Source organism: Peromyscus leucopus, chromosome 9 (assembly GCF_004664715.2).
Source record: "Peromyscus leucopus breed LL Stock chromosome 9, UCI_PerLeu_2.1, whole genome shotgun sequence".
In the NCBI taxonomy this organism is placed as follows: Eukaryota; Metazoa; Chordata; class Mammalia; order Rodentia; family Cricetidae; genus Peromyscus; species Peromyscus leucopus.
The window spans coordinates 2,489,663-2,502,011 of NC_051070.1; the positions used below are offsets into that span (position 1 = coordinate 2,489,663).

The 12,349-nt window shown below is 44.5% G+C and overlaps 1 protein-coding gene across 3 annotated transcripts in view; it reads right to left on the minus strand.

Annotated features, from left to right (window-relative positions):
* Positions 1-12,349, minus strand: part of Ubac2 (UBA domain containing 2) — a 186,194-nt gene that overhangs the window by 57,205 nt on the left and 116,640 nt on the right. For 2 of the 3 annotated variants that reach the window (XM_028868265.2, XM_037208299.1), the window contains exons 5-6: positions 6,886-7,009; positions 2,573-2,620 (exon numbers count right to left, since the gene is read on the minus strand). In XM_028868265.2, the coding sequence (XP_028724098.1) occupies positions 2,573-2,620; positions 6,886-7,009 (172 nt within the window). The remainder of the gene's footprint in view (positions 1-2,572; positions 2,621-6,885; positions 7,010-12,349) is intronic. The other variant, XM_037208300.1, reaches the window with a different exon arrangement.

Consider the following 12,349-nt stretch of genomic DNA (forward strand, 5'->3'; position numbering starts at 1 on the left):
TTTTTTATTTTTTCTCTCGGCTACAGTCATGGGACAAAGGGTCGGATACACTGGCGGATAGGAGCGGGCACCGGTAAACCTGGCCACATAACAGAGTCGCGGGAACTTCTGCCAGTGAACGGGCAAATAAGAGTTACTTTATCCCCAAGCTTTCTGCTAAAGGTCTAAACCCTTCTCCTTCCCCACTTCTGCATCTCCACGTGCAACCTTTTCTGTCTGATTTCCGCCGGCAGTGGGCGGGCTCAAGTGGGAGGGCTTGGGTGGTTTCTACGACTCGCCCTAACTCACCTTAACTCCACCCATCCATTCTCAAACTGCCTTGAGAAACACAGACGGGGTCTGGAAGCGGCTAAGATCCATGCAAATAAATTTACAGTAGTCAGGATGGCTCTTAAGCCAAAAATCAGCTTATAGCCTCAGACAAGTCTTCCAAAAGCTATCCTTAAGTCATCAATCATCAGAAAAAAAAAAAATTCAGGACATGAAGTAAAATCTGTCTCTTGTTCCCCAGACCTCCCCGACTAAAACTTAAGCATCTGGAGAGCAAGGCTCCTGACCCTACAGGCAAAAGAGTCATCTGTGGCATTTAAGGTATGCCAGGGAAGAGATAAAAGCCCGAAAACAAAATTGCCAAGTGCTGGCACTCACTGACTCCCAAAAGCTGTTGGGTTCCTGTTTTAAGTGAGGAGAAGGCCATGGGCTAGCAAGTGCCCTGCCAGATCATCAACAGCCTTGTTAAAAGTGCTGCCTAGAAAGACAACGAGTCAGCTGACTGCCCCCAGGCACCAAGATGCATGGGTACATCAAGCTAAGACCTCCAACAGACCTAGGCTTGGCTACAGACATGGCAGGGAACCCAGAACTCAGCAGGGAAGTGATCCGTTTCTTTCCTTCTGGACACCAGAGCCATTGACTCAGTCCTGGGAGTTTTGGGATGCCACCTCTCCTTTATTGTCAGGTACAGAGGACAGCCTTACCACCTCTGGAAAGATTTAATTGCACTTTCAGAGTTACTTAATGAAAAAAAGATTTCCACCTAAAATAAGAGCTCACTGCTTCACTCCAGATCCACTGCCTGTGTTTCTCACGTGCATACAGACAGGGCCCTGATCTTTGCCTTGTTCCTAGTTCCAAAAAAAAAATAAATAAATTCTCCTGCACCACAAGCTTTTCTCTTCCCAGTTCCCTGTTCTAACTCACTGTTCAGCTAATGGTACAGGACTACCACAGAACCGGAGTCCAGAGATCATCAAGTAAGAAACTGTAACAGCTAAAAGGTATTTATACCCCCAGACCCAAAAGCATCTGGGCACTACAAAAGACTTTAATGTAAACATCTATTACTATGAGGTGCTTTTAACAATTGATCACCTGTCTCCTAGATGCTGAACTAGTAAAGGGAACAGGTGCTTTAAAATAATCTGTCTCTGATAAAGCTTAACATGTTTCAAAATCCATAGGAACAAGCCAGATCTATCTCAGATAAATGTCAACATAAAATAATAATGATTCTTTTATCTCTCTAAGTTTTTTTTCTGTGTCACCAGCACCTTGTCAAACAGAAAGTTCCCAGCCACAGCCAAGAGGGATACATGTCTCCAGAGCAAACGGATGACAGACAGCATCGCTCAACACCTGTCTACCTCGGAAAACTCCCCTTCTCCATTCCCCCCAAAGACAACTAACGTCCAAAAGTCAGCTGGAAGCAGTTTTTGTGAGGAATGACGCCCCTAGTCCCATCTACCTGCTTTTTTTTTTTATAATGAGGGAAAGTCTGGGATGTAAGGATTCGGTCCTTAATTACGTCATCAACCTTTGCCGGCTTCCCAGCCTAAAAAGCGGGTGGGCCCTCCGTGGGCTCTCTGTCCCCTCTCCTCTCCTCTCCTTCCTCCTGTCGGCTCCCCTCTCTCCCTCCTCCCCTCTGTGTCTCTCTGTCTCTGTCTCTCTCTTTCTCCCCCCGCCCCAATAAAGCTCTAAAAAGGTAACCATGGCTATGATCCTTTCAATCAGCACTCTCCTCCACCGGCATGGCCGCCATGGGCGGTGACCAGCCACGAGGGGCAGCGCCATGGCATAACCAACAGATTAGGAAACCCAAATCTCCAGCACACTCTTCCCTCTCTGGCCGCAGACACCATGGTCTTGGTCCCCTCAGACCCACCTGACTTTGCAGGGCAGCTCATCTTCCCCTCCACAGCCACGGCTCTTACAGGACAAGCGGAAGCAGCCGTCCCACTAGCAGGGCCCGACTCTTCCTTCTCTGTCATGTCTTCTCTATGAATTAGACTACTGATGCCATTAAGACTAACACTGACAAAAACCCATCTAAAACCTTCGTCACAGTGACTCTGAAACCCGAGACCAACTGGCCTCCTTTGTCTTGATTCTGATTTTCTGTGTAACTGCCCTGTTTTAGTCACACCAGGCTACACCTGGCATGGGTAAAAGAATGCTGGAGACAGGTGAGTATCACCCACAATTTAAGTATGACTTTTCCCCCATTTTTTTCTTCCTTTAAAAAAAAAAAAAGGAGGGGAAATCAGGGAAAAGAGGTTAAAAAAATGACACTTACAAGTCCACTTATGGCTACAATCCAGATGTGGGAACCAGAGGTGAAAAGCTACAAAAGAAAACAAAAGGCAACTAAACATGAAATCCAGTGCTAGTCACATCACAATTTCACACTACAGTGGTGACTATGGGAATTACACACTAATCATTCATGGCATAATTTAGGGAAGCAATTTGAAAGTGAAAGAATAGCAACTCTGTTTATTTAAAAGAAAATAAGACGTTAATCTTTCCACCAAAGACTCTAGGCTTTCTGTAGCTGATAACACGTGTTGAATCTGGCCCCGGACATACAAAAGAAAAGTAAGTGAATTTCAAGCACATTCTCACTTATAAGCAGGCCATAGGGCTGACTTATAGTAAACAACTACAAATAAATAATTAGCATTAACAATGTAGAAGTAATAGTTATTGTCCATACTCAGTGATAGGTAATGATCTATAATAGCTGTTCACACAACTTTCCCATTTTAATTTCTCATCATTGCTTTGTGTACATTTAGATAGAGAACTTGCCAGCATCTAAGTCCACACCCAACAGCAGCACCCTTTTTCAGGGATGAAAACCCTCACTCTAGTTCACACGCAAGGTAAGAGTAAGCTAGTAGCCTCGGGTCCTCTGCATATCTTATAGCTTTAGTTTGGTACTTTCATGGGACTCCCTAATGTATGAACGAGTGGGTCTCTGATTCTTACGACTTCTCTCGGGGCTCTTTTCCTTCTGTTGCTTTGCTTTGTGATGGTTTTTTGTTTTATCTTATTATATTTTATTTTGTTAAAAAGTAAAATAAAGTTAAAATTAGAAAAAAAATGAGTATGCTAGTAGAAACAAAGTTTTAACTGATGCAAAGGTATGAAGGGTATTAGGATTAGGCCTCATGAAATTTCTTCTTTTGTTTCCAAATGTTATCTGAGAGATGTGCTCAGGGTTCTAAAACAAAACAACAACAAAAATCACAAGCCATCTCCAAGTGTCCTATTAGAATGAGAGGCTCTGCGGCTCCTTGTTTAGTTTTGGAAGGTTCGGGTGGGCGCTGCAGGGCCATGGAGAAAGGAGGAGGAGACGGAAACGGCACAGCTCAGATTCACTGCTCACAGCGCGCAGGACGGAAACTTCAGGGCTCTGCAAAGGTAACACAGAGAACAGACAGACATGGAGGGGAAGGAGGCTGCGGGCTTCGCTCCAGTGCCAGCCGCAGGGAAGGAACAGTGGCTGCCACTCTTCACTTGGCCTTCCATCGGGCGTGAAGCTGGGTCTGTGTACACCCAGCTCTCATAACCAGGATGAGGACTATGTGGACAAGCAGTTCCTCTTGTGAGAGGAGGGATCCAAAACTAGCCATCATTTTCTAGAGCCAGGTACTGCTCTCCAGGCATTTCATAGACTTACTCAGATTTCTCATCAGCCAATGAGGAAAGTACACTGAGTACTTTCTCTGGCTCAGGCAGCAACAGGAGGTGTGACTGGCGTGTTCTGCCCCATGGCTCTGTGCTCGCCATCCATCTGCCTCTCAGATACAAGTAAAGTAGCCTGTCATTCTGTCAGTAAAAGAATAATTTCTTTGGTCTCTGACATCCCTTGCCTTAGCACCAAGTTTCTGCTTGCATTCTGCAAGGGTGTAAATGTGCCTCTGGGCTGGATTCCTCTGGCTTACATCTGTGTCCCCAAACAGGCACTCTGGCTCTTATGGCAATTAGAGTTATTTGCCTGCCCATCCATCTGTCTTCTTTTCCTGGCTTCAAGTATCCGTGGTGGGGAGAGAGAAAGCCAGAGAAATACGCATGAAATGAGCTGGAGTTGCAAGGAGATGGTTCAGTGCATAATTGCCTGCCATACCACTATAAAGACCTGAGTTCAGATCCAGAACACATAGAAGGTCAGCACAGTCATGGATGAATGTAACCATCACTGGGAGAGGGGAGGAGCAGAACTGATGAACTTCCAGTTCGGTGAAAGACCCCGTCTCAAAAAATAAAGCAATCAAGAAACACATAGAAGCCGGGCAGTGGTGGCACATGCCTTTAATCCCAGCACTCAGGAAGCTGAGCCAGGCGGATCTCTGTGAGTTCCAGGCCAGCCTGGTCTAGAAAGTGAGATCCAGGACAGGCACCCTGTCTCAAAAAACCAAAAAAAGAAAAAGAAACACATTGAGTCTACCTTTGGTTTCCATACACATGTGCACACACCTACAGTAACAAGTGGAACACACAAACACACACATGGAATGTGCAAGAAAACCTAGCGTGTATGGAGGTAAGGAAAGGATAAAAACTTCAAACATTCTGACCAAGCAGCGGGGAAGTATGGAAGTGATGCTGGATGGACAAGGGCCCAGATGTCAACTCTTGAGAAGGACTAGACTGTGTCAAGGGACGCAGGAGGCACCTCCACTTCCACTTAATGACGCCACCTCCTACCTCACAAAGCTAGTGCAAGTCTCATGAGAGCAGGAGAAATGTACACGGATTTGGGGGCCTATCTGAGGCAGTGGGACTGACAGTCCTGCCTCTGGGCAGGTCTAAGAGGCTATACGTCATCACCAAGCCGAAAACCCCCGTGGTCCTAACGACTTCCGCCCTTTATGCCGTCACCAAACATCAGAGCTGGGGGAACTAGAAGGTCACCACGAGACTCAAGGGTCACTTCCAGAGAAAGCCACAGCAGCACAGAGTGAGGAGGGGCCCATGTGTCACGGTGTAGAGGCTGAAGGAGGAGTAAACACGCCATGGTGAGGAAGCACCTACCCCTGGTAACAGACAGTGACTGGAGAACTGGAGGAGATGTTAGGTGACAAGGGGGGGGGGAGGCACTTTGTGCGAAGCTGGCATCTGGCCTGGTATGTGGGGGAGAAGGAACATTACGAGTGTTAACTGGGGGAATCAAAGGCCAAGCTACAGAGGATGCCACAGGAAGCCACAGACTACTCAAAAGCTGTGAGAGGAAAAGAAAAGAAAGTGCCAGAGAGAGTGCAGACGAACTGGAGAGCACCCTTCTCCAGCACAGGCCTGGGGCTGCGGGAGGGAGCCTCGGGTACACACTGGGTGTGAGGGGAGACGACCTTGACATTTGAAGTTCTCACTGGTGGCTTCACAGCAAGGCAGTCGTAAAGCCTGACCCTGCCACCATGTCTGCTCAGATACAGACGAACCAGAGTGGGCAATGCCACGTCTGCCTTCCCTCCTGTGCAGAAGGGGAGCATGTTGGACAGTGAACCTTGGGTCGTGGACATGCTAGGCAAGAATTTTACCACTGAGAGGTATCTCTAGGTCTCTTTTCCCTTCAAAAATGATTTGTATTCTTTTTAACTACATGTGTATGTGTGTATCTATGTGTGAGTGCACGGACCTGCAGAGGCCAGATGAGGATCAGATCTCCTCAAGCTGGAGTTACAAGTCGTTATGAGCTGCCTGAAGAGGGGTATGGGGGGTGCTTGGAACTGACCTTGGGTCCTCTGCAAGAGCAGCACACACCCTTAACTGTGCCATCTCTCCAGTCCCTCCTTTTTCCTTCATCTTGAAAAGGGCTCTTACTCAGTTGTCCAGGGTGCCTCTGAACTTACTCTGTAGCCCATTCTCGCCTTGAACTGAAACTCCTCCTGCTTCAGCCTCTGAGTATTACAGACTCAGCTTGATAATGCTTCTTGCAAACTCCACAGCTCAGACGGGCAAAGGATGCTGGGTTTCTTCCTAGCCTTGTATGTGACTCTGATGTTGATTTTCCATTTTCCACTCTTCTCATTTTTTCCACTTCACACTATGATTCTTAAATGTAGTTACATATAAACTCATGATTAAATAAAAATATTTTCCACTGATACAAATTACAGTGAAAGCTTTAACGCTTTTATCAGATTTCTAAAGGCTATGAAAGTATTCTAGTACCTTTTACACCTTGATGTTCTCACTCTGTAACACTTCCTCTGAGCACCTGATACAGATCATGAAGCCAGATTTATGGAAACATTATTTAAGGAGAAAAGACAAAAGAAGAAAAAGCAAAATAAAACAAAAAACACCCCCACCCCCCACCCCCGTTCTGGTTAGAGAAATGTGAACATGAAATGATCTGGTTAGAGAAATGTGAACATGGAATGATCTGGTTAGAGAAATGTGAACATGAAATGATCTGGTTAGAGAAATGTGAACATGAAATGATCGGGTTAGAGAAATGTGAACATGAAATGATCGGGTTAGAGAAATGTGAACATGAAATGATCGGGTTAGAGAAATGTGAACATGAAATGATCGGGTTAGAGAAATGTGAGCATGAAATGATCGGGTTAGAGAAATGTGAACATGAAATGTACACTGTACCTGTAGTCCCAATATATAGATCAGCGTCTTGTTTGTGATGGACAACGGGCCCAGGATGTGTGCCACTTGGACTCTTGGGATGGAGCGGTAAAACGGTACAAAGAGAGCAAACACGGGCGCCAGGCTATGCAAACAAACAGAGAAAAGCCACCGTGAGAACCGATTCCAAACACTGGCAGAGACTGCTGAAGCAGCGCCACTCACACTCATTTCGGTGTGAGATACACACATTGGTTTTCAAACACCCATCACAGGCAGACAATGGTCCAGTGTGTGCAACACTTTAAGACAGCAAACTTACCGTCCTCACTTACTAGTAAGTAGTTGGGCATCTACTAATCAACCCTAAGGCACTGTGAGTAAACAAAGCAGACGCTATGTTCCATTCCCATGAGTGGCCTGAAATCTGACAAGAGACCATAGACAGCATTGGAGTCTTTCATGGTCAAACACAAAGTCACAGCAGAATTTGGCCGGTCATCCCGCATGGCACCAGACACCTCTTACCACTCCTGCTCTCTATTCCTCAAATTTCTTCCTCTTTTTGTCTTAAACTCTTTTCCTTAAGGGTTCTCAATGACTCCTCACACCACCCTGCCCCTTCCGGGGCTCCCGTTTCTGTTCTTGCTTTAGTATCTTCCTGAACAGTGCTCTCTGTGGCTCCAACCAGGGAAATGAGGTTGGTCCAAACCGTGGCAGTACCAGGCTCTGGAACCAACTTGATACCGTCCCTTTGGTATTTGAATTAGTCACATGTGCCTACCCTTGCTCCCCTCTGATCACATGGTCACACCCCTGGCAGTAGTTTCACTGTAGAACAACAGCTCTTCCTGCTAGGTCCCAGGTCGTGCAGAAGACAGGGGTCTGACCAGTCACTGGGCCGCCTGAGTCTCCTCTCCACAGGATCCCAGTGCCCCGACCTGAAGTGTGAACAGCACTGCACTTTCCACAGCTGCCCACCCAAGTGCACTCTTGCCGGCTCCCCTCCTCTCGGTAACTCACTCATACACCCCAGTGGCTGGCGGATGCAGACTCCTCTGGCTGGTACACATGGACACGGGTTATCCTTCCCAGAGCTTCCTTTTAACTCCCTGCTTAGCAAATTCTTCTCACACGGCTCTGCTCGGGTTTCTCTGACTCCTCCTGGCAGGTAGCAGCTTTCCTCTTTGCCCAGAGTCATGCTGGTCTGGCTGTTTTAGTGAGCTGACTTTAATCAGCTGGGCACTGAGGAGCAGGTGAAAGAGGATGCCCAGCAGAGGGTCCATCTGCACCGTGAGCAAGCAGCAGCCCTCACTTCAGGATCTCCTCCTAGCATTGCAAATTCACACTCCTCCCAGGGCATGTACGCACGCATGCATGAGCTGTGCGCGTGCGTGCGTGCGTGCGTGCGTGTGTGTGCGCGCGCGTGCGTGTGTCTGTCTGTCTTTCTGCCTGTCTCTCTCCTCCTCTCTTTGTGTACATGCATGTGTAAGAGCAGAATGGTTTGGGCATACCCTTGTAACCATTTTCATTAAACACTTGACTGGACAATATTTTCCAATTTTGGAAACATCAGCACAAAAATAATTTCATGATCACGAGGAAAATACAAGAACTATTTCTCATTTGTATAAAGAAACATTCTCACAGTACCCCATGCCACTCCATTACACAGTACCCTTCTTAGTCTTTTGTACATTTTCTGATTCTGATAGCAACTATGTAATAAAAATCTTCCTTCTCAATTATACTATTGAAAATAAAACCAATACAGGCACAAGCAAGAAATGGGGAGAGAGAAAGCATAAACATAAAGCAGCTTCAATGAAATGCTTCAAAGAGATTTTGGAGTCAGAATATACAAATCATTACTCTCTCTTCCTGAGAAAGAGGACAAGAAAGAAAAGGAGAAGAAAAACAAAAAAGACGAGAGAAAAGATAAAAAAGAAGAAAGGGATGATGATACTGATGATCCAAAACCAAAACGGAGAAAATCAGGCGATGATAAAGACAAAAAAGAAGACAGAGATGAGAGGAAGAAAGAAGAAAAAAGGAAAGAGGATTCTAAAGATGACGATGAAACGGAAGAAGATAATAATCAGGATGAGTATGACCCGATGGAGGCGGAAGACGCCGAGGATGAGGAAGATGATAGGGAAGAGGAAGAAATGAACAAGCGAGACGACAAGAGAGACGTCAGCCGCTACTGCAAGGAGAGGCCCTCTAGAGACAAGGAAAAAGGGAGGACTCAGATGGTCCCAGTTAACAGGGATCTACTGATGGCCTTTGTTTATTTTGATCAAAGCCATTGCGGTTACCTTCTTGAAAAGGATTTGGAAGAAATACTATACACTCTTGGATTGCATCTTTCTCGGGCTCAGGTAAAGAAACTTCTCAATAAAGTAGTACTCCGAGAATCATGCTTTTATCGGAAACTAACAGACACCTTGAAAGATGAAGAAAACCAGGAAGAGTCAGAATCATTGCAGGAAGACATGCTAGGAAACAGATTATTACTTCCAACACCGACAGTAAAACAGGAATCAAAAGATGGAGAAGAAAATGTAGGACTTATCGTGTACAATGGTGCGATGGTGGATGTTGGAAGTCTCTTACAAAAATTGGAAAAGAGTGAAAAAGTAAGAGCTGAGGTAGAACAGAAGTTCCAGTTATTAGAAGAAAAAACAGATGAAGATGGAAAAACTATATTAAACTTGGAGAATTCTAACAAAAGCCTCTCTGGTGAACTCAGAGAGGTCAAAAAAGACCTTGGTCAGTTACAAGAAAACTTGAAGGTTTCAGAAAACATGAATTTGCAGTTTGAAAACCAATTGAATAAAACACTCAGAAACCCATCCACAGTTATGGATGATATCCACACTGTCCTCAAAAAGGATAACATAAAGAATGAAGATAGAGATCAGAAATCCAAGGAGAATGGATCAAGTGTATGATAAAATGCATTTGGTGATAAGGAGTCGTGTTATATAATGTACTATATAAAAATCATGATACAGGAATGTGTGAAGGCAATGCATGTTTGCTTTTAGTAGTATAAACATATATGTTAGTTCAAATGATGTATAAAGTTTTATGAATGTGAGTCTGCTTTTCAAAACTGCCTGTAATTTCTAGCATTCAAATTAAATACTCACTGAATGGAAGAATTTTGCATTGCAAAATCTCTTAGGATGAACTTTGTTATAGTTTTAACCCCAATGAAGTTCATCAGTTTAATTGACAGTAAAAAAAAAAAAAAACATAAAGCAGCTTTAATAGGTACGAACAAGAATAACACACCACACACATTAAAAAAAATAAATGCAAAAATCATCAGTAAAATACTAGCAAAACAGATACTAGCACATATCAAGATGATCCACCACAATCAAGCTGGCTTTATCTGGGAAAAGCAGAATTGGTTCAACATATATAAGTCAATAAATATAATGAATCATAAATGGACTCAAAGACAAAAATCAAATGATCATCTCAATAGGTGTAGAAAAGGTTTTTGATAAAACCTAGCATGCTTTCATGATAAAAAGCCCCAGAAAGAGAGAGCAGGACTGGAGGGAACACACCTCAAAATACTGAAGGCTGAATATGACAGACCACAGCCAACATCATCCCAAACTGAGAACTTGAAGCAATCCCACTAAAGTCAAGAATTAGGCAGGGCTGTCCACTATCCCTACTCCTTTTCAATATAATGCTAGAAGTACTAGCTGGAGGGATACGGCAAGAGAAACAATTAAAGGGATACAAATAGGAAAATAAGTCAAATTATCTCTATTTGATACATGAGATCCCAAAAATTCCACCAGAGACCTTCTAGAAATAATTTCATCAAAGTGGCAGGTTACAAAAACAACTTATAAATTGTTTATCCACAACAACCTTTGCAGAAATAGAAAAAGATTTCTAAAATTCAAATGGAACCAGAAGACCCTAGAGAGCCAAAGCAATCCTCAACAAAAAGAATGCTGGAGGGATTGCTATTCTAGACTTCAAGGTATACAACAAAGCTATCCTAATAAAAACAGTATGGTACTGGCACAAAAAGAGACATGTAAGCCAGTGGACAAAACAGAAGTCCCAACGTGTGTCCTCGTAAGTACAGCCAGCCATCTGATCTTTGATGGAGACAAGGAGCATACACTGGAGAAAGACAGAACCTTGAACACCCTGTACAGGGAAATCTGGATGCCTGTTCACATGCAGGATGATGGAATTAGACCCAATTCTATCACCCTGAACAAAAATTAGACCCAAATGAATCAAAGATCTCAATTTGGAACCTGGGACTCTAAGATTGCTAGAAGAAAACATCTGCAGTATTCTACATGATGCAGGATAAGGAAAGGACTTCCTGAACAGGACTCGACTTGCCAAGGAATTAAGCCAACAACTGACAACTAGGAGAGCTTCTACACAGCTACAGATGAAGTAGTGAAGTGTAGAAGAGGAAGCTCCCCTTCTATAAGTGAAGAAGAAACCCATAAAATGGGAGAGAATATTTGCCAGCTCTACAACTGACAGAAGATTAATACAACTCAATTGAAAATGGGCTATGGATCTGAACAGAGAGCTCTCAGTAGAAGAAATAAAAACAGGCAAGAAATACCTCAAAGAGTGTCCACCACCCTTAGCAATTAGGGAAATGCAAATTAAACAACATCTGAGGTTTCATCTCACCCCAGTCAGGAAGGCCAAGATGTTAGTGAGGAGGGGACCTCACTGTTGGTAGGAGTGTAAACCGGGCAGTGGCTCTGGAAATCGGTACGGAGCCTCACCAAAAACTACAAATGAATCTACCATGTGGCCTAGCTATTCTACCCCTCGGCATACGCCGAAAGGACCAACATTGTACTCATACACACGTAGTCACCTGTTGCTATGTTCATTGCTTTCCATTCAGAATAGCCAGGAAACGGAAACAACCTAAACGTCCTTCAGCAGATGAACAAATAATGAAAACGTGGTGCACAGACACAGAATACTAGTCAGCTGTAAAGAGAAATGGAATCATGAAGATTTGCAGGTAAATGGATGAGCCTAGAAAAGATTATATTAAATGAGGTAACCCAGACCCAGAAAGACAAACACTGCATGATCTCTCACATCTGTGGTCCTTCATTCCAAGTCTTCAGATGTGAGCACATAAGCCGGACTGAAAAGTATAAAGGGACCACGACAGAAGTCCAGGTGGCAGCGAGTGGACAGCAGGACACACAGATGATGTGGAGTAGTAGAGGGGGTGACCGTGGGGGAGGGGCTCCACCTAGAGGGGGGGAGGGGCTCCACCTAGAGAGGGGGGGAGTGTCACGACAGGAGGGGCTCCACCTGGAGGGGGGGGAGTGTCACGACAGCAGGAGGGACAGTGACATCGAGGATGTCTGATAAAGCCCCAAGGAATTACAATATTTTATACTTACCTAAAATTATGCACACAATATACACATCTAAGTGCATGTATAGATAT